Below are 26,960 nucleotides of genomic sequence, written 5' to 3' on the forward strand. Positions count from 1 at the left end.
CCTTGGTCATAATGCAATTGGTAATCCTTAATGTTTGACTAATAATCAAAGATAAATATTTGTCAAAAGGCCCTTTTCATTGGCCATTAAGGAGATTTTGTCTACCCAAATTGAATTAAAGATGGGCCCCCATTGAAAAATTGTTACCCTTAATTTTGGGGCAATTTTCCCAGTATATTTAAATTGCCTTATAACGTGGGGTCTGCCCATCACCAAATCTTATCCTTATTTGAAGGGAAACTTCCCTTTCCTTTCCTTTCATTTATTTGAAGAGCTTTTCAAATCAAAATTCAAATTTAAAGATCTCATTAGGTCCCTTTTGGTATTCAAAATTATTTTTTTAAATTTTTTTAGCAACCTTAGGTCCTAAGTTAAACTGTTAAAGTCACTTGTCGCTGTAATATGATTTTTCAAAGTTTGCTTTTGCATAAGCCATTTTTGTATACTATCTTTTATACAAGTTCGATTTATAGGGTTAAACTCAAGATAATTTTCTTATAATGATACTTTATCTAGTTGAACTTAGATACTTTATTCAGTTATTGGACTATACAAAAATTACGAACTTCAAATTACCGACTACTTTACCCACAAGAATGTCATAAAGGTTTTCCATTGTCTTTTTCGAAAAGATAATTTTAAAGGGCAAGTTAAACTCGTAATAGCAGAGAAATCACGCGCACATCATATAAGTAAATTGTTTATTTATTGTCAAATTTATACAGAAAATATTAGTAGAAATTTTACTTTTTTTGAATTTATTTTAGAAATTCGCATTAAGTTGAACAACTTTTGCAACATTTACCAAGTGATGGGAGATAAAGAATGGAAATGATTTGTGGTATTCAGTTTTTTCTATAAAACAATAAAACGTCATAAATCTTATAGTATATGTTCACTCTTTTGAAGGGACCTAAAAGTTGTTAGAAGAAGAAAAGAATATAACATATATGAACCCAGAGAAAATAAAGGGTTACAATATCTTAATTTCTGCAAGAATATTTAGTATTGTTTCACCATATATTTCATGCAAAAAAAAAAAAAAAGTGTAATCATGCTACTCAATGGATATTTAATTTTGAAATTAAAATGATCATAAAACATGCGAGGAAATCGGAATGATGAGCGAGGAGGAAGCCAATTTTATCATTGATATAATGACGTAGAATGAAGGCATAAACAAGTGGAATATATTGAATCAATTCTCTTGTAAAAAAATATTTTTTTTGTGAAACGAATGGTTCAAATCTCATGGAATTAGGAGGAATAATTTTAGTATAATTTAAAAGGCGAGATTAGACTATTAATCTTGTCTAATGACCTCGTGTGAAATAAAAGAAGGATGAACAAAATAATTTTACATGAAATCTCATCTTAACATGAAAAAGATAGAAATCGTTATTTTTTTCAGGAAAAGAAAAAGAAGGAAAAAGCTATTTTTAATTAATATGTCATAAATGACCCATGAAATAATAAAACTTCAGCTACTTCGCGCTGCATGAGAATATAGCTGTCTTATACTTACAAGAAATATGACCGGTTTTAATTAGTGGAGTCGAGTTTAAGCCGCGAAAATTAATTTTTTTTTATATGGAACATATTTTGATCTTTATGAGTCATATATGTAGCGTGAACCTTAATTAATCGGGTCAATCGATATTGGATATACGCAGAGATGGACCTACTTGTACCATTGAAGAATTATCGGACCTCGTAAACTTCGCATAAAATCTAATATATGTGTGTGTATAGTGTATACCTTAACAAATAATTATATAAATAATTTGGCACCTAAACGGTAAAAACTTTTAAGGATCCCTGATAAAAAAATAATGGTGTCCACTTTGCTTAAAAATTTTGGGTGCAACTCTCGATATAAGTGACAACTCTTCTAAAGTGTCCTAACGCAAACGATATTTGCCCATTTGTTTCTTTATTTTTTGACTATTCTAGCATCCATCTCCACTTTAACTTTTGGAAAAGGCAATAAAGAAAGAAAAACTAAAAGAGCTTCCCTTATTCTCCCTTCTCGTACTCACAAATTCGACTCAATCACACAAGAATTACAAAAAAAAAACTAATTTTTTTTAGAACTCTCAGCTCATTCTTTTGCAATTACATATGGCAAGAGACTAGGGAGAATAAGAAAAATGTCTCATAGGGCTAGTAAAAACACATATCGAAAATTTATGTATAATTTTATTTGCAATAAAATGTTGTTGGGTCATTTGTCTACCAATTTATCTTCCTTTTAAGATTTTTTGCTCACCTCTTTAGAAACACGTTCAATTATCTTATCATAAAAATATTTGTCTAAACCTTCAATTTTCTCTTTTCAAATGTCTTGTTAAATTAACATTCCACAATTGGTATACTAAGGGTAATTTTGTTTCTTTTTTTAAAAGGTAATAAATATGCCTTGATTTAATTTTAAAATGTAAGATATTTTGAAATGAAATTAGTTTATCAAAAGCTCTAGTTCAATTATAAAGACAGATTTTTAAGACCTTAACCTTAACAACTAGAAGACATAAACTGAAAAAGGGAAAAATAGCACGGGCTAGTCAGTTTTCGGACTGGTAATTGAAAAATAGCCAGCGTTTGTAAATTCATTGAAAAATAGCCACTATTTTGCTGCAACACGAAAAATTCTAGCGTAATATACTGGAAATTGCTGAACTTGTGTATGAACTTCCAGCATATTATGCTGGAACTCCAGCACACGAAAAGTTCTAGCATAATATACTGGAGATTTGAGCACATGTGTATGAACTTCCAGCATATTATGTTGGATCGGTATATTATGCTGGAAGTTCACATGTAAAAATTCGAACTCGAGTACATTATGCTGGAATATTTTTCGAATTTTGAACAGTATTTTCGTTCAGATTTATCTTTACATGAAAAGTGGTTAAATTTCGATTACTTTTGAAACTATTACTATTTTTCAATTACCATTTATAAATCTGATTATTTTTGAATTTCACCCCAGGTGAGATTTTCAAAAGACAATTGTATTGGAACAGTCTCAATAATTATTTTTGAGGGTTTTGTGAACAGAAAAACAGGAAAACAAAGATTTGTCAAAGGGCCCAAATATGGGGAAATAGTTGGACGACAGCTACCAATCTTGTTACTATGCTTCCACGTGTCCATCATGCCCCAATGTTTCTGCCGGACATCAAGGCTATCTAATGTTTTTGTCTCCCTATCCTTTTACTATCATTTTTCTTGTTTATTACCCCTCCCATGTGATTTTTTGACTTTTTTTTTGTGATCTAAAATATTTAATTTTTTCAGATATCAAGAAATAATTAACTTCTCCTTTTCATAGTTGTTCTTGGAGTAAAAAGTCTAAGAGTAATTTATTATATTTCTAATGAGCAAATAAAGTTTAATATAATTAATTTTATTGTTAATTAATACTAAAAAGTAAATTCTTTAATATGTATGAAAAGAGTCAAAAAATTATTTAAAATTGACCGAAGGAAGTATTATTTGAAGTAGAAGTGACCTTGTAACAACAATAAAGTTGTTTTCGTATAACTTATAGATTGCGAGTTCGAGACTAGTATTTCAATAGGTAAATTGTGACATATGGAGCTTGTCTATTTTCATTTTAACTCATGTATGTATTTTGTTCATATAAAATTATTGAAATTCAAATATGTTACACAAGATTCGAATCGTATTTTCTTAAAGGGACATCCCGGCAAAGGCGGATCTAGTATTTCTAGAACATGAGTGTGCACCACTAAAAAAAAGGGGGGGGAAGTGCTAAGTGAGAATTGATCCCTATTTATTTGATTAAATAATTAAGTATTGAACCAAGTGCATCATTCAATCTTATACATAATACCGGACCAATTCTAGAAAATATGTACATAAAATACCTAGTTTGACGGAGGGAACATGGGTTCATGTGTCCCGTAATATGGGCTATAGATTGATCTCAGTGCACAAGATATCTCATGTTCACGTAGGGTTTTGGGAAAGACCACACCCCAAAGAATATGATATAGATAGTCTACCCTAACGCATCCATTATGAGTTGCTTCCTCGGATATTTAATAGTAGATGCAAACATCAGTTTCTTACATGTTAGTAATTCAATTCTCTTTTAAAGGAGAATGCAACTATTTAATCCAGATCACAATTTTGATCGGCCAATTCCTTTGAAAGCTGAATGCTGAAGAAGTGTCTAGCCACATTAATCTTTGTTAAAAACATTCTTATCATATTAGTTTTTTAACTAATCAAGCAAGACAGACTGTGAATAAAAAGGAGAAGAAGTAACTCACCACTATTGATTTGTCAATTCGTGAACTTGATAAAGATGTACCCGATATAGTAAAACTAATTAAGACGAATCATTTTAGTTATTCGGCAAGCTTAGTCCTAATCCCTAAACTGAATAATGCTTGTATTTGATAAGATTCTCAAATAAGGAAAATCAATCTTAACATTTCAGCTGATTCTCATAAGAAAATTTCTAATAATTAAGCAGAAAAAACTATCAATAAGAAGATACTTTTCGTATGCCAAAGACTTTATTAAGCTTCTCCACATTATAATAGGCTTTTTCTTTGGTTGCTTACCTTGTTGTATAGCCTATATGTCAGCTAGAGACAAAGGCGAATCCATAATTTAAAGTTAATGAGTTTCTACAACGATCTCAACTTAATCTACAATGATTTATGAGTTCACAACATGATTTTTTAGATATTTAATGAATTTCTTAGTACATTTACAAGATATAAATAAAAGCTACTGAGTTCTGGTGAACCCGGTCTTTGTGCTCGGGATCCGCCCCGAGAGCCTAGAGATAGCTCACCATATAACTATTAAGGGTTTGGGTATTATATCTATTATTAGTATGTTATTCTCCCTTATTAATTATTTCATTTAATCGAAGTTTCCATAATACAATCTGATTGTATGATTGTTTTAAGGTATTTTTTTTTAAAATTGTTGGTTTAACGTATCTGTTCACATAAATCTCTAGTACGTAGTATGTACATGTACGTAGATAGATAAGTATGTAATTATTGAAGCAATTATTCTTCAACGGTTTTTTTTTTAAATAAATATTTGCAGTAGGGACCTAAATGGTCCAGCTCAACCAACCGCGTTTTTTCCATTACTGTCATTTTCTTCAGCTCCTAATATCTTTATCTTTAATTTATCGTTTCATTTTATCGTGATAAATGGTATGAAAACCATTTAAGTCAATGTCTTGACGGCGCTAACTGCTAACAGCTAAATTGTGTAGTCAAACATTTTAATAGGCAATAAGTCAATATTTTCATTGTTTTTGGTTTCCTATTAGGGGTTCAATATTCACTTTGAAACCCGTTTAATTTGAATTTATGCGGTAAAATTTTACTTAATAAGTAAAGTGTTCTCTACCAAAAGAGAATCCATACCTAAGGTTCAGAGATATACGTAGAATTTTTTTGTAAGCGGTGTTATATTTATATAAATAAATAAAAATAAATATTTTTTAATATTATTTTTCCTACAAGTTGAAAGCCTTGATCCAAATGTTTAGTTGAATATTATTGCAAAGGGAAGTATAGGTTCAATTTTCCTTAGTCTCAAAATTTTAACAAAAGTGTCCGCTCGAAGATGTTCAAAAACTAGAATATATAGGTCAAGCCTCGAACTTATAACCTTTACAATCCCAAATATGAGCTTGACCACTGGATCAAGAAATACTCTTTGCCAAGAAGCAATGTCATTGTTATATATTGCCTCATTTTTGCAGAATATTAGTATAAATATTTAGTCTTTATTTTAGGCAGTGTCGGATGACACCATTTTCACTCATTTGCGTTCGTCCCTGCTAGGGTTCGGAACTCAAACCTATAGTTAAGGATAAATAAGTATTTACTCCTTAATGCTCTACCATATAACCTTGAATTAATTGAACCAGTAAATTCATAATATCAAATATCTAAAGTAAGCTAGTAAACATTGAGCTGCATCTTTTGGCACATTGTGAGCTGTCTTATTTGATATTTCTGTCGCTGTAGATTAAATATAAAGTTTTGAAATGTTCGATTTTTTTTTTATACTGAAGTTCAGACAATAATCATAATGTTGCAAAATTAGGATGAACTTAGTCTAACATAAATGCTAATGGTTATTTGGTACTTTGGTTTGAGAGATAAAGGAATTTAATCTCAGTATAAAACTCAATACATTTTTATGCAATGTGTGATTTTAATATGAAACACTGCATTGTCTTGCGAAGTTAAGGCGGCAAATCAAAAGATATATGATTGATATTGTATACTCTATACGGGAAGTTATGTATTTTCAATAAAAAATAAAAAATACGTATATTAACAATATGAGAATAAAGATTTTGAACACAATTTAAAATTACATAATAATTCATGTGTTATATTTATATATTAATCTAAGCATTGTTATTTATTATATAAATAATTTATATATTATAATCTCTACACAATTAAACTTGAATAAAACTATGATATCTTAATATTTCACATATTAAGTTATTGACATAGGGGTCGTTTCGTAGAATATATAAGAATAATGTTGAATAAAGTATATTAGTAATGCATGTGTTAGTAATGCAAATATTAGTTATGCAAATATTATTTGTTATTCATTGTTTAATATGGTGTATAAAAACTAAAGTACATTGCATATTTTTTAAGAAAATTAATTATTTACAAAAATACCCTTCATATTCTTTAGTTTTAAGGAACTATAAGAATAATTTTATCTTTAACCATGCTAATGAATGTATTAATAATCTTGGTATTGCTAATATCATGATTTGCTATGTAGTAGTTATACATAGGATAATACGAAATATATTGTATAACTAATACTTGCATTAATAATACATATATTAAAAAAATATACTAAAGAAGGAATTAGTAATAACAAAAGCCGATGCATACATTATTTTCTCTACCGCATAGACTGGTTTTATGCATCTCTCTACTATTGTATGTATTTCAGAGGACTTGAACAATTGAACTTCACTTCCACTCGCCAAATTCTCACGATATATCAAACACCAGCTATTTTGAAAGTGAAATTGAAAGGGCACTGACGCACTGTAGTATTTACCTAGTAAAGGAATGAAAATGGGAAAAACAGTAAAGAAATAAAGAAAAGAAAAAAAAAAGAAAAGGAAAAGACTAAAATTACAAAAATTCTGCATTTAAGTTTCTATTTCTTAAACAAAAGATACTTACTATTACTATTTTTCAATCTCTTTTTGGATTTTCCACTATATGTCCCGTATTAATTAATAGTCAGTTCGGCTAAACTTATAAAATAAGCTTATTTTAAAACGTGTAAGTAGTTTGTGCTTGGTTGATTAATTTGAAAATTATTTTTAAATAATAATTAATGTTTGATCAATCTTTTAAAAGGTGTTTCTAATTACATTTTTATCAAAAATAATTTTGGAAAAAAATAACTTTTTTCTACTTATCAAAAACTACTTATATTTCTACTCAAAAATCATTTTTTCCTTCTCAAAACTTAGCCAAATACCTTAATTTTGAAAAAAAAATAATACTTTTGCTTAAAAAAAAAAAAGAGAGAAATTTTATTCTCAAAACTCAAATTTGCTTAACCAAATATTTTATTCCTATTTTCAATCTTCAATCAATTACTCAACAAAAAAAGGAAACAAGGCTTTTCTTCCCTCTCTCTCACACACAGTATGTGTGTGTCTATGGTGAATTGATGCCACCAAAGCACAACACAAAGTGGTCATCCCCACTTCCACACAACTCTTCATTCTTCTTCTTCAACTAACACAATATCTCTTTCCCCTTTTTTTTCAGTTTCCCTCTTTAGGGTTTTCTTTCTTTCCCTTTTTTAACAATCTAAATGTATTATATCCCACAACTAAACAATCTGATTCAATTGTTACAAAAATACTCATTTTTTTTCCTTTCTGGGTCTTTTTGTTTTGGTACAGAGCTACCAGAATTTACTCATTTTGAAGCATTTTTGAGGTAAATTGTGAATCTTTTTTGCTGATTTTTTTGTCAAGAAAAGCTGCTTTCTTTGATATAAGCTTGAAAATTACTTTTTTAAGCTTTCTGTATTATGGAGTGTTAAATTATCAATTTTCTTTGTATTTTTCTTCTTCTGAATTTTGACATGATTGAACAATTACCTACTTTTTTTTATTGCATTTAAATTGATATTATATGTAGATATGGATTATCTTTATTTGATGATACATAGAGGATCTGTGTTCTGGAATTTTGATTTTTGAAGTTCTAGATTTACTGTGTGGTTGTTTGAAAATTGAAATCCACCTTTTAAAACTTTTTTTTCTTTATTCATGGAATAAGTCCTATTATCCCTTATCTATTGCTAATTTAGTGCTGGTGAGCAGCGTATGAGATTTACTCCAACTGTGAATATTAGACAGAGTTTTAGTTGCCTGTAAGGGTTAGTTGCTCTGTGCAAATACAAGGCTTCTATTCTTGATTGAGTTCTTTTTGCAGAGCATTGAATTTGTTCCTCGTGGTGCTTTGAAGCTTGGCCTATAATTGATTTCTTGTCGAAGGAAGACAAAGTTGCGCTTTCAGACTTCTTTGTGATTATTGCTTCCTATCTTTAGTAAGTTGACTAAGGCGGATGGAGACTGCGAAACGATGGTTCAGTAAGCTTGGCAAAAAAGATAAGCCCAAGCCTCCGAAGAAGCAGGAAACTACTACTAGTAATGGGAAAGAAGGGTCAAAATTGTCGTTACATGAGGAAACACCTTCAACTGCCACTAAACAGAAAGCTGCAGCTGCCAAGCAGTACATAGAAAAGCACTACAAAGAACAAATGAAGAGCTTGCAGGAGCGTAGAGAGCGGTATGTTAGTTCTCCTTTTTCCATAGGATGACTGTGAATTAGTATTGGTCATTCCTAGATGCATGTGCTTGCAAACGTTCATTTGATCATTGGTCCGACTTGTATTAACTGCGGTTGCCAGTATGCAATGAAGCAATTTGTACAGCCAACCAAACTAACAGATTATATTACTTCAACTAAAGGATTACAATAATAGAATTGCAAGGACACAATAGGTAATATTTAAGAAATAGAGAGTGAGATGAGAAGAGAAGTACCGAAGAAATTGATGAGAGATACAGAGAGAAAGAGATGAGAGATTGCAGAAGCACAATGCAACAAATAGCCTAATCTGTTATTCCTTCTGACAAGTACTTATAACCAATTCCACTCCTTCATACGCTGCTTCACTCACACTTGCCCATCACGTTTGTTAGCGAGGCCCACAATGAAATCAGCCAACCTTTTAGAGGGGAATTTCACACGATTGCTCTTTCTCAATTGAGTATTATTGATATCCTCGGTGTCAGCTCTGCTGTCCTCCATGTCACCGCCTGGGTTCATAACAATACTCTCTTCCTGCGAAAGAACCTTGTCCTCAAGGTTCCGGGCATCCTCAACAGTGGGGGGCTGGAAGTTCGATAATTGCAATGGTGTAATCTGCGAAACTGGTTCTCCCACACATCGCTTGAGCATTGAAATATGGAAAATAGGATGAATGCGTGCAGTATCCGGAAGATCCAACTTGTAGGCAACCTGACCAATTCGTTTAAGAACTTGAAAAGGACCGAAGTAACGTCTTCCTGGCTTGGGGTGTTGTTGCAATCGAACAGAGTTCTGGCGATATGGCTTAAGCTTGACGAACACCCAATCTGCTACCTCAAACTCAAGTTCAGTTCTATGCTTGTCAGCTAGTTTCTTCATTCGTCTCTGGGCCTTGATCAAATTGAGCTTTAGAAGAGCTAATAGCTCATCTCGATCAACAAAGTAGGCTTCAACCAGCTCACTAGGACTGCTTCCCAGTATGTAGCGTGTGAAAGTAGGAGGGTCCCTCCCATACAGAGCTTTGAAAGGGGACATGCCAGTGGAAGTTTGGTACGAAGTATTGTACCAATACTCAGCCCAAGGTAACATTGCCACCCATTTTTGTGGTTCATCGGCTACGTAGCAGCGGAGATATTGTTCAACACATTTGTTAAGAGCCTCGGATTGCCCATCCGTTTGCGGGTGATAAGCTGTACTCATAGCTAAGGAGGTCCTTTGCAAGCGATTGATTTCTTTCCAAAACTCATGCAAAAATCTAGGGTCGCGATTAGTGACTATAGACCTTTGAGGGCCATGAAGACGAATAACCCCCACTATCAAGGTCTTGCAACAGTGCGTGTTGAAAAAGTAGAAGTTAAAGGAATAAAGTGTCCATATTTGGTCAAACGATTCCCCACCGTCATAATAGTCGATTTACCTTTTGAGCAAGGTAGGCATGTGATGAAGTCCATTGCTATATCTTCAAAGACTAAATCTGGAATGGGCAAGGGCTGTAATAACCCAGTACGGTGGTGGTGGACGTTTTTCATTTGTTGGCAGATTTGGCACGAAACTACAAAGCTACGTACATCACGCTTCATCTGCTTCCAATAGAAGTTGGAGGCTAGTCTGTGATATGTACGAGCTATCCCAGAATGTCCCCCAATGGTAGTATCATGGAATTCATGTTGCAAAAGCTGTCGTAGAGGTGAATCAGAGAGGATAACTAATCATCCCCTAAAAAATAGCAGTCCATCCCGATTACTCCATCCTTGAGCATTTTTGCAACTAATTGTTCCATAACCTGTTTCTGGAAGTACGGATAGCGATAAGGTTTAACATGACTGGCTCGGCCCCAGGATTAAGATGGATTGCATGATCCTGTTGCCGGGGTGGGGGCAGTCCATGAGGTTTTTCAAAGACATCGACAAATTCCTGTAGAATGCCAAGCAATTCCGGATTACTGGGCTACTCAATAGTAGCATGAGGTGGAACTATCTGCAAGCAGTAGTAGGAAGATACAACATCAGTTGCAGCATATCGGCGAAGACTATGCAATTGAACTAGTTGTGCCGAATTGGTGCTCTCTCCTTTCCAAATTCTAGTCATCTCTTGCAAATTGAACTCAAATAGTCGTTCGGCATAATCTTTCACTATCCTTCCCAAAGTGGAGAGCCATGAAGCCCCTAGAACCACATGTGCACCATGCATAGGAAACACGTCAAAGTCCATGGTGAGATTACACTCCTGAACGGTAAGAGGAACTTGACGCACAATTCCTTCACAACGTAATCGCTGACCGCTGCCCACTATAACTCAGAAGGCCGGAATGATTTCAATAGTCAATTGAAGGAATTTGGCCACGTGTGTCCGAATGAAATTATGATCACTACCTCCGTCCATTAAGACCTGAACCAGAGCTCCGATTACATGGCCTAGAAATCGAAGGGTAGACGAGGAATGTCCACCGGCCAACGCGTGATACGAAATTGCAGATTGCTCTTGAACCTCTAGGACCTGCAGCTCTTCAGCTAAGATATCATCAGAGAAGAATGATTCCGGCAAGATAGGTTCCATATCAGAACCATTAGTGAGAAGAAGCAACTGAGGAGGCGATTTACATTTATGGCCTGCTGTAAACTTCTCTTCACAATAATAGCATAGGCCGCGCTCACGACGACTTTGAATCTCCGCATGGGTGAGGCGCTTAATTGGAGGTTTAGCTGGTGCCTGGGACGAAGGATTGCTGGAGAACGATGTCGAGGGATTATGGTATGAAGATGAATTAGGGCTGGGTAAGAGAGGAAGTCCCTTATTAGCTAAAGCGGGTCGAACTGGACCCTTCTCAGCCTGGATCCGACGCTCATGTATGTGGGCCTGGTTAGGGCCTCTTCAAATGTTTTGGGCCCGTGGCTTAATACTGAATTTTTGATGTCCTCCCTAAGCCCAGAAATGAAAAGATTCACCATAAGCCTTTCTGAAATATCGTCTGTTTCGTTAGCAATAGACTCAAACCTGCCCTGCAATTCCGACACGGTAGTGACCTGCCGGAGCTTCGCTAACCGCCCCTCCGCTGACTCGAGCCCTTTCTGCTTGAAGCGAATCCTCACCTTATCAGCAAAGTGAGGCCAATCAACTAATTTTTTGTTTCTAAACAACCATCTGTACCACTCCAGTGCTTCACCGTCAAGATAGAACGACGCCACAGTTAACCCCGAATTGAATCATCGATGAAGGCCTTGAGTACTTTTTGGTCTTCCATGAAAGAGGTGGAAAGACCTCTGGATGAAAGCACCAATGAAGCAATTTGTACCACCAACCAAACTAACAAATTATATTACTTCAACTGAAGGATTACAATGATGGAATTGCAAGGAAACCGTAGGTAATATGTAAGAAATAGAGAGTGAGATGAGAAGAGAAGTACCGAAGAAATAGCTGAGAAGAGATACAGAGAGAAATAGATTAGAGATTGCAGAAGCACCAGTGTTTTGGATAGCGTGCGACGACAAATAGCGACGAGGGCCCGCTTCACTGAGGCGAGAGGCGTGCAGCGAAGCGCTCGCCTTTTTGATGTGAAGCGACAATTTATACAAAAACATAAACTATTATATACATATAACTAAAAACTCAATAACAATAATATATTAATAAATATATCATTCAAAAATTAAAGACTCAATAGATAGTCATAGACTCATAGTAGATTCATAAACTAAAGTCTAATAGTCTAAAACAAGCAACATCTATTCTTCTTCAAGATTTTCAAATTCTACAACTTCATGAATGTTAGCATTATATTGGCTATCATCTTCTTCATCCTCGGAGTCTTCATCAATTAGGGACCGGCTTTAACTTGCTACTCCTTTTCCCTTGTAACTTGAAGAACTCCCTCTAAGACCATAGATATTCTCCTCAACTCCAGCCGCCATAGAAACAGTACCCCAATCAAGATCATCTCTTTCATACACTTGTTCATCTTCATGATTTTGGGGGCTCCAGTTAACCATTCATTTGCCTCGTCAATGTTGTCCAACAAAATTGGATCAATGGTATCGCGAGCTTCATAACGTCGCCTCAATGTTCTATTGTGTTTAATATACACTAGATCATTGAGACGCGATAGCTCATGCCTATTCCTTTTCTTGGAGTGAATCTGTGCATAAGTTGTTTAGATTAATTAATAGATACTAATAATAATACAATATAGAATATATTAATATAATAAATCTACTTCTTACATGCTCAAATACGCTTCAATTTCTCTCGCATCCAGATGCACTACAAGTTAGGCTTAGTACTTTGATGGCAAACTTTTGCAAGTTTGGAGTTTGATATCCAAATTGCTTCCACCATTCAACTATAGAAAAATATTTTAAAAGTTAATAAGTATAAATCAAATAAATTAATTTAAAGTTATAAGGATATCTATATTAAAGTTAGTTATCTGGCGACCTTATGTTTCTGGCTCTAATGGCCGCTTGTAAACCAAATAGGCCCTCTGCTTGTTAGTATCTACCAAACTCCTCCCCAATTTGATCTATCGTCGCTGAATTAGGGACCAACTTCTCAAGACATGCATGGTATCCAATCCAAACCTCTGAAGCCAAAGTTTCATCTCTAGTGTTCTTGTAAAATAATCCCGGGTTCAGAAGATGGCCTGCTGCATGCAAAGGTCGATGGAGTTGATTCTCCCACCTGATATCAACAACAACCACCTAAGTATAATCCCACTAGTGGGGTCTGGGGAGGGTGGTGTGTACGCAGACCTTACCCCTACCATGAGGTAGAGAGGCTGTTTCCAATAGACCCTCGGGCATCCTTCCCTCCAAGAACTCCACACCTTGCTCTTGGGGTGACTCGAACTCACAACCTCTTGGTTGGAAGTGCAGGTTGCTTACCATCAGAGCAACCCTTCTTGTCTATTCTCCCACCTGATATCAATTATCTCAAAAACTTTCTCATATTTTCTAACATCTCCCTCAAATGACGCTGTAATAGTCTCTTTGGCTCTATCCATAGCTTCATAAAGATAGCCCATTGGTGGTTTTCTCTCCCCATCCACCATACGAAGTACCCTAATCAAAGGACCACCAACTTTAAGAGCCCGAACGACGTCATTCCAGAATGATGGAGAATTAAGAACTTTGGCAGTTTCTTTTCCCGCAACTTCCTTTGCATATCTATTATCTTTTCATTTATTTGAAAGAACTAGCTTTCTCAAGTTTTTCTTTTGCAAGTAAAAACTATGCAAAGTTAAGAAAGCCGTTGCAAATCTAGTCTTGGCAGGTCTCACCAAATTTCTTTCATTTGTGAATTTCCTCATCAAATTCAACAACAACGGCCCCTGACTGATGTAAGAATATACCCTGACGGCCTTAGTGAAAACTGTAAAAGTAACAATAACAATTTTATAGTTAATACTTAATAGGATAGGACATAAGTATAAATAACTATATTAAAGTTATCTGAAGCATATGGGTTTTCCTTGAATATGTCACCAAACATCAAGTTGATACAATGGGCAGCACATGGAGTCCAATAAATATGTGGATACATAGCTTCCATCATCCTACCCGCACTAACATTCTCACTAGCATTATCTGTAACAATTTGTACAACATTTTCCTTTCCAATTTTATCAATAGTCTTTCTAAACAAGCTGTACATTTTGCTTCCATCCGTAGAAGAGTTGCTAGCATCGTGAGATTCAAGAAAAACACTCCCTCTTGGAGAGTTCACCAACACATTTATGATCATTTTTCCATTTCGTGCTGTCCATTTATCCATCATAATGGAACATCCAAACTTGTTCCATTCCACTTTATGCTCCTCAATAATTTGGTCTATATTCTTCACCTCTTTTTTAAGATGAGTTACTCTAACTTCATGATAGCTAGGAGGCTTCATACCTGGGCCATATTGTCCTACGGTCTCAATTAATTTATCAAAAGTTTTGTAGTTAACACAGTTGAAAGGAAGCTCTGAATCATACATCCATGTTGCAAAGGCACTTACGACGCGGTCCCTCAAAATCTTCTTGGCTTCTAAACCTAGACCTTCTTCACCTTTTCCCTTTTCTTGTTGTTTTGCCGAGAAATAAAGATTGAGAGGACCTTTTGTCACTGTACGTGCCGTCGTGGATGACCCACTAGAACTATTTGAAGATATCTTATGAGTTTTTTTTGGGGGGGGGGGGGGGGAGGTCTCATTTCACCATCTTCATCCATTTCATCATCTTTATCAATTAGATTCACCGATGCTTCAAAATTCATTTGAGTTCTTGTCACATTTTTCTTATCAACAAACGCTTTTACTTCCTCCCTAACCTCGGGCGGACAAAGGGGACATTGTACTACATTTTTAAATCCACCTATCAAATGTTGCTTGTGACGAGTTATCCCACCGTTATATGTTTTTTCCCAAAATACACATTTAATTGCGGATCTTGATGAGCCTTGTATAGCATAATTCCAAGCTATATCATTTCGTTTATTACTATCGGATGAAGTCATTTCAACGCTGTTTTATTGAAAAAAAATTATCAAGTCAATATGCAATTAATTCTACTCTATAAGATTATAAGTCAATAATTGAAAAAAAAAAAGCAAACAAAACGGGGCCTGAAAAAAACAGAGCGTTTGTTAAGAGAAGAAGCAACCTTTGTTATTTTGCAAAAACAGGGCTTCGAAACAACCTCTGTTATTTTGCCAAAACAGAACCAAAAAAAATAGAGCACAAAAATAGACCTCTGTTTCTGTTAAGAGAAGAAGAAACCTCTCTATTTTGCTCAAAAAATAGAGCAGAAAACAGACCTCTGTTTCTGTTCTTTTAGACAAAAAACAGAGGGAAAAAAATAGAAAGAAGAAAGAGAAGAAAAGGAGAAAGAAGAAAGGAGAAAGGAGAAGAAGCATACCTGGTCTTTCAATGGCTAGAACCTCAAGCTTCTGAAAGAAGAAGACGATGGCAGACGATGGCTCGCGAGTTCAGAACGTCAAAGAAGCTCTGTTGTTTTGTTCAAGTTGAAGAAGCTATGTTGTCAAGCCCTAATCGCGACCCTTTTTGTTGAGTCTTTGCTTTTCTTTCTTTTTTTTTTAAAAAAAAAACAAAAGGCGACGCTATGGTCGCTTCTCGCGACACTGTCGCCTCTCGCCACACAGGGCAGAGGCGAGCGCTATTTTAAAACGTGTCGCAATAGAGGCTCTGTGGCGACACTGTCTTGCCTCGCCTCACGCTATTAGCGCTGAGGCGAGCGCTATTTATAACACTGAGAAGCACAATGCAACAAATAGCCTAATCTGTTATTCCTTCTGACAAGTACTTATAACCAATTCCACTCCTTCACACGCTGCTTCACTCACCCTTGCCCATCACGTTTGTTAGCGAGGCCCACAATGAAATCAGCCAACCTTTTAGAGGGGAATTTCACACGATTGCTCTTTCTCAATTGAGTATTATTGATATCCCCGGTGTCAGCCCTGCTGTCCTCCACGTCACCGCCTGGGTTCATAACATGCAACAATTAGAATCTTAGTTACATCAGATTGCAACTGTAACAAACATTGGAAAGCTTAGACGTCTATGCAATGACTATTTTCTCGTCCCTTCTCGTGATCATCCTTGAACCTATTATCCTATTCCGAAAGGTTTTAATGTAGTTTTCTGTTGATTATGCTGTTAGCAATAACTTCAGAATGGGATAGTTAAAATGGATGTCATTTCATAGAGGGAACACTGAATTAGTCTGTTTTTACAACTTGATTAAATGAAAAAGGACATAGAGGGAACTCTGTACTCTTTCCTGAACAAGTCATACAGCCTCATCCTGGCACATGGAGTTGATTCATTAATCTTGTCTCTGACATTTCCATTCTTTTGTTGGTATTTAGACGATGAGTGATGTATCCACAAGGGGTGGTTTGTGCTAATAATAAAGAGTCGATGGTTGATGCCTGTAAAAGTTTTCCCAAGCTTTTCACTGTAGAGTTTCTAGATAGCTGGAAACTAGCTTTGTCGTCTTAATTCCACGAAATGTTGGATCATGGTGAATTGTCGTGGATGCAGTATTAATTTGTGATAGTCCAGTCGTGATTTGTTAGCCTTTGAGAAACAAGTGTAGTTTGTGGTTTTCTTGGTATGTCTGCATATTTTTTTGATGAAGTAATTGGTTTCATTGCTGGCATCAAGAAGATGCAGAAGTTACAAAAGAGTGTATCAATTGTTAGCTCCTTACAGATGTTTATACTAGTTCTAGGGAGCTAACAAAATTTTAAAAACTATCAGGAGAGTCTATAGGGGATAGATAAGCCCAGCTGTACAGATACATGAGGCATCTAGCCTTTGAGTTTGTGGGGAGAAGTTGATACTCCATCAAAACACCTGTTGTTTCTCTCATTCCAAATGCTCCAAAAAATAGCTGCAGGTGTCATCTTCCATACTTTCCTGATGGTGCTACCAACTTTCCAGTAACTCCAAGACTCAAAAGCATCCCTGATATTATGTGGCATGACCCATCTATGTCCAAAGAGTGATATAAACATATTCCATAGATCTGCTGCAACAGGGCATTGAAGAAAAAGATGGTTGTGAGTTGTGTGCATATAGAGTGTGCTAAGATTTAGTTCACAGGTTAAGAGGAATCAAATGTTTAGAAAACTTTTCTGATGGTTTGCTCTGTGCCACTTTGGGGCGAATAAACTCCTTGCAATGATTAAACATTCTTGGAGAAACATTATCTGGAATGCAAACTGATGCAGGATTTCATTTCCGATTTTGCTCATGTGAGGCTCACATATTCATATCAATCAGGACTGGGAAAAGTTATTGAAGTTCCTAACTCTTGCCAACAATTTCCTGCATATTGGCGTTTGTTGATAAACCTAGTTACGGATTTTCAAGTGATTGCATTTGGTTGAGTTTTGGGAAACACTAAATTGCCCTTTGGTGATATAGATTTGACTTCTAATATATATCTTTGTAGATGTATAGTTATTTGTTAAAACAGAGACTCAAACTGCATATATGAACTTTTGGTGCATTTGAGAATCCTATTAGCATCAATAACTTGCTATTTGTAGAGAAGTATACTATTCTGTAAGTTGTCTACTTTTGGATCTGACTTGTATACTGGGAATTTCCACCCCATTAATACAAATATTACCTTTTTGTAAAGAAAACTGCAAATATAGAATTTTTTTTATGTTATTGTTGATTGCCTTTCGCTAAGTTTTAGGCCTAGCTATGGGAGAATCTAGAGTGGACAAACCATTCGCAGTTGCATTTCTTCGTACTGAAAGTAATTATTGAGCAGAAAATTGTTCAGCTTCTTGTTAGTGTTCCTTTTTTAAAATTGATTTAACCTCTAGTATGTATATTCAAAGATTTATGTAATCTACGAAAATAGAGCACTGAACCTGCAAATAAAAAACTTACGATGTTAGTGCTGATGGCCTTTAGCGAAGGTCTAGCCTTAATCATGGCCAAAGAAGACGGAAATTAGAGTTAACAGTTTCTGCTACTTATTTCCTGTCACTGATAATCTGCAGTATGATATGCATGTGTATGATAATCCAATGTAGCTAATAGTATACAGTGAGGAGTTTGTTTAATTATCAATTAATTGCAGTCCTTATATTACTGATTAATTTTTGCACTCAGTTTTCTTTCTTCCATTATGATCTCTTTTATTAAGTTGGTCAAGTGCTTTTAGAAACCTTTTGGTAGTTGGTGAATCTGCTGATATACACAAATCATGCCTTTACCTCATTAACTTCATACTCATAGGCTAGCCAAACAAAGCTTTACATTCAATGCTTGCTTAATCTCTTTTACCAAGTTGATTTAGTGTTTTTAGAACCTCTCCATATTCATAACTGGCCAACCAACATTTGCTCTATTTGACCCATTACTTGCAATTGTAGAGTCTATAAGCATGTTTTTGGGGTGACATGTCTTAAGACTTGATTATAGCATTTCTCTGGATAAGTTAAACAATCTTGTGTCACCCTTCATTCTTTTGCAAAATTACTTGTCTCAAGTCTTTTTGAAGTTTTCCAAGGCCATCAATGTAAATCTTAAGTTTATGGTAATCCTCCTTTATATGATATGCGTCTCTTATTAGTTAATAGATGTGCTCTCTGTGCTATCACCATTCCTTTTACTTTTCCATGTTCTTTGTGCTTTAAATGAATGGTGCATACAAAATCAATTTCTCTTAAAGAATAATCATTGTTTTCTTTGTTGCAGGCGCAATATGCTTGAAAAAAAATTAGCTGATGCTGAGGTTTCTGAGGAAGAGCAGAACAATTTACTGAAGTACCTTGAGAAAAAGGAGACAGAATTTATGCGCCGTCAAAGGCATAAAATGGGTGCTGACGATTTTGAGCCTTTGACAATGATAGGAAAGGGTGCATTTGGCGAGGTCTCTTTCTTTATCCCTTACCGCATACATACATCCTTTCTCCTATTTTATATCTCCGACCAGCATAACAGGCAAAGAGAACTATGACTGGAAATCTTTTAAAATTCTGTCTTATTTCTTTTTAATTCTACTTATCAAGCTTGTATCTTTTACCCTGGGGGTTCAAGCATCCTTTGGGAGAAATAAAACTAATAAAAATAGAGGTATGGTAGAAAAAGGGGGCATTATGTCCTTGGGCTGAAACATTTTCATGGTTGTTTTCTACATCATACATTCTAACTCAGATAGTTGGAAATTGGATCTTTTTTCCTAGTGAACTGTTATGGGTTCTTTTACTCTTGGTGGGGTCCACTTTTCTTCATGGTGGAAAGCTTTTGAGCTTTAATTGAGAAACGATATAATCAGTAAATATTCACTCATAGACCGCCTCCTCTCTCTATCTCTCTCTCTCTCTATCTATCTCTCTCTCTCTCTCTCTCTCTCTCTCTCTCTCTCTCTCTCTCTCTCTCACACACACACACACACACACACACACACACCTGAATCGGAAATAGGAATAACATTTGAGATTATATTCCTTTTGACCTTGTAAATGCAGAAATGCAGCCTCTTGCAGAAATGCAGGGTAAGGATGCGTACAATAGACCCTTGTGGTCCGTCCCTTCCCCGAACCCCGCGCATAGCGGGAGCTTAGTGCACCGGGCTGCCCTTTATTCCTTTTGACCTTGTAACTTATTTTGTCTTGCTTCAGGTTAGAATATGTAAGGAGAAGGCAACTGGTCATGTCTACGCCATGAAAAAGCTTAAGAAATCAGAAATGCTTCGTAGAGGCCAGGTAAAGAACACATAAAACTTTCTCCATAGTTACCTGGTGATTGTTTGTGTTGCACTTGCATGCTAATTTCTGCTTATCAACTATTTTTTGTTAGGTTGAACATGTTAAAGCAGAAAGGAATCTGCTTGCTGAAGTTGACAGCAATTGCATTGTTAAGCTATATTGCTCTTTCCAAGATGAGGAGTATCTTTATCTAATAATGGAATATCTTCCTGGTGGAGATATGATGACTTTGCTGATGCGCAAAGATACTTTAACAGAAGACGAGGCCAGGTTTTATGTAGGGGAGACGGTCCTTGCTATAGAATCTATCCATAAACACAATTATATCCACAGGTGGGTACAAAATTCTGTTTCTGTGTGATGTGATTGCCATGACATATCACAGTGTTCTTCTTTGCTTCTTTACTCCATTGTTCTCTAATCAGGAGGAATAACTCATCTATCCAAAATTTGCAGAGATATCAAGCCGGATAACTTACTACTAGATAGAAATGGGCACATGAAGTTATCAGATTTTGGATTATGTAAACCACTGGACTGCAGTAATCTTCAGGAAAAGGATTTCACAGCGGCAAGTAAGTTAAGTGGTGCTCTTCAAAGTGATGGACGCCCAGCCCCTCCAAGTCGCACTCAACAGGAGCAACTGTTGCATTGGCAGAAGAATAGGAGGATGCTTGTAAGTCCTTATTACAACCATGATTAATGAACCTTTTAACTTTTATTAAGCACAAGTTAGAGGAAAAGCTCCTTTCCTTAGATATCACATTTGGTGCAAAGGATGTCTTCGTGAGGGGCATCTGGAAAATATTTATGTACCCCTTGAGGTCCTGGAAACTTTACACGGTAAACTAATGCTTATTTGCCTCTTAAATTTGCTACGGAGGACTAAAAGTCTTTCAATAAAAGTGACCCAAATCCAATGTACTACACCAGCACTGTCATCCTCTCTTCTCCTTACCTCCTACCCCCTCTTCTGCTGGTATATATGCTACCCCTACTTTCAGTGCTGACTTCCTCTGATCTCTTTCTCTTTTGTCTTAAACCTCTATCATCACTTCTCTTGGTCAGAGCTCTTTGCCTATATTTCTGTCATAATGATGTGAGTACGGAAGTTTCCTTTTCTATACCATGTTTGATCATAAGAGTGAGATAAGCTCTATTTCTATCCATTATCTCTGCCCCTCCCAACCCCCACCAAAAGTCTGGAGCAAATAGCTAGAGTGTTCTTGGATACTGTAATGCCTATGCTTATCGAAGTCATTACAGTGACTGTAGCTATAATAATAACAATACTAAATTAGTAATAAAGCTTAAGGCTTTCAAGGCTTGATCATTCCTTGCCTTTCTTACGTTCCAATGCAAACATAGACTAGACTTCCTACTTCCTACGTTCTAAATTGGAGTCTACATCTTATGGATTGTAGTGCAACATTTTCTTAAACCCTGGATGAGTAATGAGTAATTTTACAAACTAACAAAGGTGAGAGTTCTTCCTTCACCCCTGCGTCTGACTAGGAAAGTATAGTGCCTAATTGTTATTTTTCTGAAACTCGTATTGATTACATGGAACCATTTAACACAGTGAAGTACTGCAGGCTTATTCCACCGTTGGGACACCTGACTACATTGCTCCAGAGGTTTTACTGAAGAAAGGATATGGATGTGAATGTGATTGGTCGGTATCTTTGTATTATATCTCTTTCAATTAAAAGCTTATCTATTTTCTTAAATTTCTGTGTGTTTCTCTCAGGTGGTCACTTGGTGCTATCATGTATGAAATGCTCGTGGGATATCCACCATTCTATTCCGATGAACCTATGTCCACCTGTAGGAAGGTAAGTATGGGAATCTGTTCCTTGGTTATGCATGGTGAAAAGTCTTTTAACGTGTGGATTCACTGGTTGTCAGCTTTGTCCATTTCATTCCTTTGGTCTAGTTATGCATGATCCTAGCTATTTTCATTTGACCTTAAATTTTGGGTTATGCTGGAGAGTCCAGGTTACTGGTGTTTCAGTCAGGTCGTTTTCTGGCTTGGGACACACAAACGTCTGGAACTGCTTCAAAATTATTAGAACTGAAGCGGCTATATTGCTAATGGAAATTCAATGCACCGCGAAAAAATTTAAACTGCTTCCCGGGACTGCTCTTTGGCCCCTATCTAAGTTGATTAGAGACCTGGGAATGTAATTGTTTGCTGAGCAAAGTGAGTCATTAAGAATATGAAGGCCAACACCTGTCGGCTATTTGCTTCGAATCATTATGATTCTTTCAGTGTCTGATTTCTAGGGAAAGGAAAAGGAAAAGGAGGAAGTAATACAGTTTAACATTTTTCATTATGTATATGAACACATGCCTCTCAAGTCTTATTGTGCAGAATCTTATGCTCTGCTGAGCTTATCCAGAGTGACTAGACATAATAGAATACTGTGGGGGCGCCAAAATATTCCGGGGCAGAAGCCTTTTTTGTTTCCACCATATTTAGATGGTCTATACATGCATCAAAGTATTTGCGGACTAAATATATCAGCATTTCTTCTTAGATTAACTTTGACTAAATGCATTCTTACGCCATCTTTCTAGGCACGTAATATCAGTATTTGATAAAACAAAATTTAAATGGATTTACTATATGACCAATTTTAAACTACAACGAGCAAGGCTTGATCATTATTCAGTGAGTGGAGCTTGATGCATGTATGTTCTTGTTTGACATGCACAGCCATTTCCTTGGGACATAGGCTGCATTGTATTGTGGGTTAGGTTAGAAAAAAATGGACATGTTCTCTACGCATGATTATTGCAATTAGCAACGTGTGCCCAAGATGTCTTAGAAGTGGTTTCTATTTTCATCAATAATAGTATTGCATCAATTATAACATGTAACCTTTGGTGAAAGCTTGGAATGTTTGCATCAAACATTGTAGCTTCATGTTCCATTTTGATACTTTCTTGATGACAGTCCACTTTAATCTGTCTTGTTGCTACAGATAGTAAATTGGCGGACTCATCTTAAATTTCCCGAAGAGGCAAAACTATCTCCTGAAGCAAAAGATCTCATATGTAAACTCCTGTGTAATGTAGAACAGAGACTTGGGACCAGGGGTGCTGGTGAAATAAAGGTAGTTGGCGTATTCGCTGTAAATACTTAGAATGAGATTAGACTTGGTCAAGTTTAATCCGTTAACTGTTTTTCAGGCTCACCCATGGTTCAAAGGTGTTGAATGGGATAAACTTTACCAAATGAAAGCTGCATTTATTCCAGAAGTTAATGACGAGTTGGATACTCAGAATTTTGAGAAGTTTGAAGAGGTGTGCAAATTGCCCTTTTCAATCTTGGTTTCTCCATCAGTGCTACAGCAACCCTTTTGTGCAATCCTTATCTGCTTGTTTTTCATGTCTTCCTTTGCAATTCTGGTTTGCAGGGTGACAATCAAATTCCAACAGCAGCAAAATCAGGTCCTTGGAGGAAGGTTAGTACCGATAAACTGCTAGTGACTTCATAATTCGTAGGGGCTTTTTTTTATTGGTCATAATTCGTAGGGGCTTCTTTAAGTGATGTTAACTCTGTCATTTTGCATTTGAATAATCAGTCAATAGGGATGATTTATTGCTTACAAGTTTCATAATACATAGGGCTTGTTTCAATGATGTCATTCTGCATTTGAATACTCAGCTCATAGGAACGGTTTGTATGGTTTCCATTCTAACTTCGCTTCACATATGCAATGGAGAACCTGAATTTGGGAAACTAGTTCTCTGGAGTAGCCATTTCCTCGGAGTACTATCAATCCAAATGCAATTTCTAGCTGACAAATTAGAATTCCTATAAAAGTACCTATTTTTCCATGTGGCAATTTAACAGAATTGAAAGTAATAAAGAGCCAGATACATATATCTTTATTCAGTATTTAGTATGCTGGAAGAGGGGATGGGTTTTGGTAGATAAGTTCTCTTAGTTGAGCATAATTAAGTATAGGTATGTGTTTGCTGTTTCCAAATTGAAAAATCCATGTAATTACTACATTGTAAAGGATAAAGGGTAAGAGACAGTTGAAAGGGAGGATACTGCCGCCTTTATTGGAAACTAGTTTGGTAATTTGCTGATAGAAGTGTTTCAGTATTGAGTAAGAGGAAAATGTTTCATTTCGCTATATATCATCAGCTAATCTGGTTGGCGGTTATGGTCATAGACTCATAAGTGATTCATGTGGCTACATCGATGCATCAACTTCTATTGTCTTTTTCATCATGCACTAAAAAAAAGAAAAAAAAATCATGCACTCATAATATTCCTCTCATCGTTTAATCTGTTCTTGATCCTTTTTTTTTTGTCGCTACAGATGCTTTCCTCAAAGGATGTCAACTTTATGGGCTACACTTACAAAAACTTTGAGATTGTGAATGATAATGATGTTGCTGGAATGGGTATGAAGCTTTTCCTTGCATTAAGTTATAATTAATCCTTTTGATATCAATTTGAACTTATCTAACATAGGATAAGTATGATTTGATTTCTGCTGTTATCTGTGCTTTGTTTATCAATCTCTGCTCTTCGAGTATTAAATGGTTTATTTTGTTTCTTTTGTAATTTTCAGTTTGTGATTTGTCTTAAAATGCTCATATCTTTTTTCAGCTGAACTGAAGAAGAAGAGCAACAAAGCTAAGAGGCCAACTGTGAAGGCACTTTTCAGTAGGATTTCTGTCCCTCTTTTTATTCTGGTTGTCATAGTTATTACTGTAGACTGGATTATTACTTCTCCTGGCGTTGCTCCAAGAAATAGAGAGGCAATACCCAAGGAATGGAAATAATAGTTGCACGTCTTCACTTGCTCTACTTGCAACTTATATTGGGATTGAGCGTCACCATCCTTTATGTTGAGAAACATCCATAAAGTTTCTAAGAGTTGGAGGTAAATAGAGTTTTTCTGAATGTTTTCTAATGTGGTAAAAGGAAATAAAGGATATTATATTATATCAGCAAAAGAGGAAAAATGAATTGATGTCCACCACCAGGCCTTTGGTTCAACCATAAGGACATAGCTTGGAGTGTGGGTTAGGTGTACATCAGTGGTTTGAAATGCCGTGGACAAAAGTCCGGTATTTAAGTTAGGAGGAGGATAGGGGGAGGCCAATACTCTCCGAGGTTTCGAACCTGTTGATACCTCACAAAGTGGGGGCCAGAGGCGATTTCTCCGATATAAAAAAGACCATTAAGAAAAAGAATGGATCATTCATCGACTCTCCAGTCGTGGTTTTTCTTTTACGGCATTTTGTGTATCTGTTTCATGTGTTCATTCTTGTTATCCTTCTCTCGTGGATCATGAAGTTTCTAAGAGTTGGAGAGCTAACGACAAATCTATCTCTGAAGTTCTCCTTGTGGTGGTAATTTCTTCAAAAGAAATGGTGGATATTAGTGTTAGCTTACAAGAAATGAGTTGATTATTTGTTGACTTTCGGTTTGTATCCCTTTACAGCATCTTGTCCCTCTGTTTCATGTGTTCTTTCTTGTTATTTTTCTTTGTTTATTTTTCTCTCTTGGATCATGAGATGGTATAAACATGCTAAAGTATGGATGCTCATATGTTTGTAGGTGAGGATTCGGATGCATCTAACTCTCAACCTGCCCACGGGAGTTTCCTTAAACTGTTACCTCCACACTTGGAATCGTCAAAGCAGGCTGAACTATAGTGTCCAAACTAATCTGTTAATAACTTTATGACCATAGTCAACAAAGCAAACATGCAACATTCCCTCTGTTAAGTGAAGCTGTTGTGTTTTAACATAGGTGTATTTCAAGTGTAAAGTGTCCACGACGAAGGCAGTTTTGCAAATCTGTGACTGCCTTGGTTCATAGTTGCGCTTGTTTTTGTGTAAATTATTTCTTGGAAGTACATATCATTCTTTTTGTTGCTAGTTTGTAATTTCCCCCCCCCCCCCCCCTCTAATCTGCAGAAACTTGCTCCCTTGTTCTTGTAATCTCTTCCACTATGGGTTTATTTATTTCAATAGACTATCTCAAAAGATGGAAGTTTTATTTGAGTTCTTACTAGAAGTGTACGCTCCCCTTGTTTATGCTTTCTGGGTTTGATACCACCTTTTCGTTGCTGTTGCTGTGTTATTGTTAACTCGAAAAGAGGACGAAACGATGCTTTATTGTTCTATAGTTCGCATGAACTGAGTTGGTCATATGGATGTCCTTAACCCCCTTGGCTGTGTAAACTCGACGTTTTTTTCTCCCGGTTGAGTTGGTTTTCCATACTTGTAGTTGTTTCTTGTCAAAGGTGGCATGTTAATTTGCAGACCCTTTAGCAAATGGGTGAAGTACACAAATAGCCCTCAAAGTGAATGGTCTTGAATTTTTGTCTCCGCGGGAGTCAAATGTTAAAGACCACTCAAAAAAGTGTCATATTTCTGCAATTTTTTGTTAACAAACTGACATGTGGGGTGCTTGTTCATCTATATCTTTGCTTCTTGTGCCCAAATCGCATTGTGATCTGCACATATATTCCCCCACCCCACCCCAGCCCATTTAATTGTTTTGATAATGGTGAGTCCTGGCAAATGACTTTGTTCGTCAAGGCTTGGTCAAACAGAAAGAAATCACTTAACATATTGTTTTTGTTGGGAATTGAGCTTTGATTTCCTTTGTGAGGATTGCTCTAATTAATTATTTTGACTACACTTCAATCTTAAAAGGAGTTGGGGTTGGTCATATGAGCTCTATACATCTAGCTTAGAAGATTTACTGATTCATAACACAATTTTAAAGGCAGAGGTGCATGATAGGATATTTTAGCTTACATGGGGTAAGATACTAGTCACAAGGCAC

General features: G+C 35.9%; 1 protein-coding gene across 2 annotated transcripts; it reads left to right on the forward strand.

The window, feature by feature from the left end:
- Positions 1-7,735: 7,735 nt before the first annotated feature.
- On the forward strand, positions 7,736-26,177 carry LOC104093942 (uncharacterized). Of its 2 annotated transcripts, XM_070186205.1 has the most exons (14): positions 7,773-8,012; positions 8,514-8,870; positions 19,119-19,293; positions 20,045-20,128; positions 20,223-20,464; positions 20,588-20,807; positions 21,727-21,806; positions 21,882-21,966; positions 23,119-23,250; positions 23,327-23,440; positions 23,554-23,601; positions 24,472-24,556; positions 24,765-24,821; positions 25,722-26,177. In XM_070186205.1, the coding sequence occupies exons 2-14, from the start codon at positions 8,647-8,649 to the stop codon at positions 25,817-25,819; spliced, it is 1,644 nt and encodes a 547-aa protein (XP_070042306.1). In that variant the 5' UTR covers positions 7,773-8,012; positions 8,514-8,646; the 3' UTR covers positions 25,820-26,177. The 2 variants fall into 2 exon arrangements, with proteins under 2 accessions (XP_070042307.1, XP_070042306.1); XM_070186206.1 differs by lacking the exon at positions 8,514-8,870 and having other exon boundaries at positions 7,736-8,012.
- Positions 26,178-26,960: the final 783 nt, after the last annotated feature.

This window comes from Nicotiana tomentosiformis, chromosome 9 (assembly GCF_000390325.3).
Source record: "Nicotiana tomentosiformis chromosome 9, ASM39032v3, whole genome shotgun sequence".
Taxonomy (NCBI): Eukaryota; Viridiplantae; Streptophyta; class Magnoliopsida; order Solanales; family Solanaceae; genus Nicotiana; species Nicotiana tomentosiformis.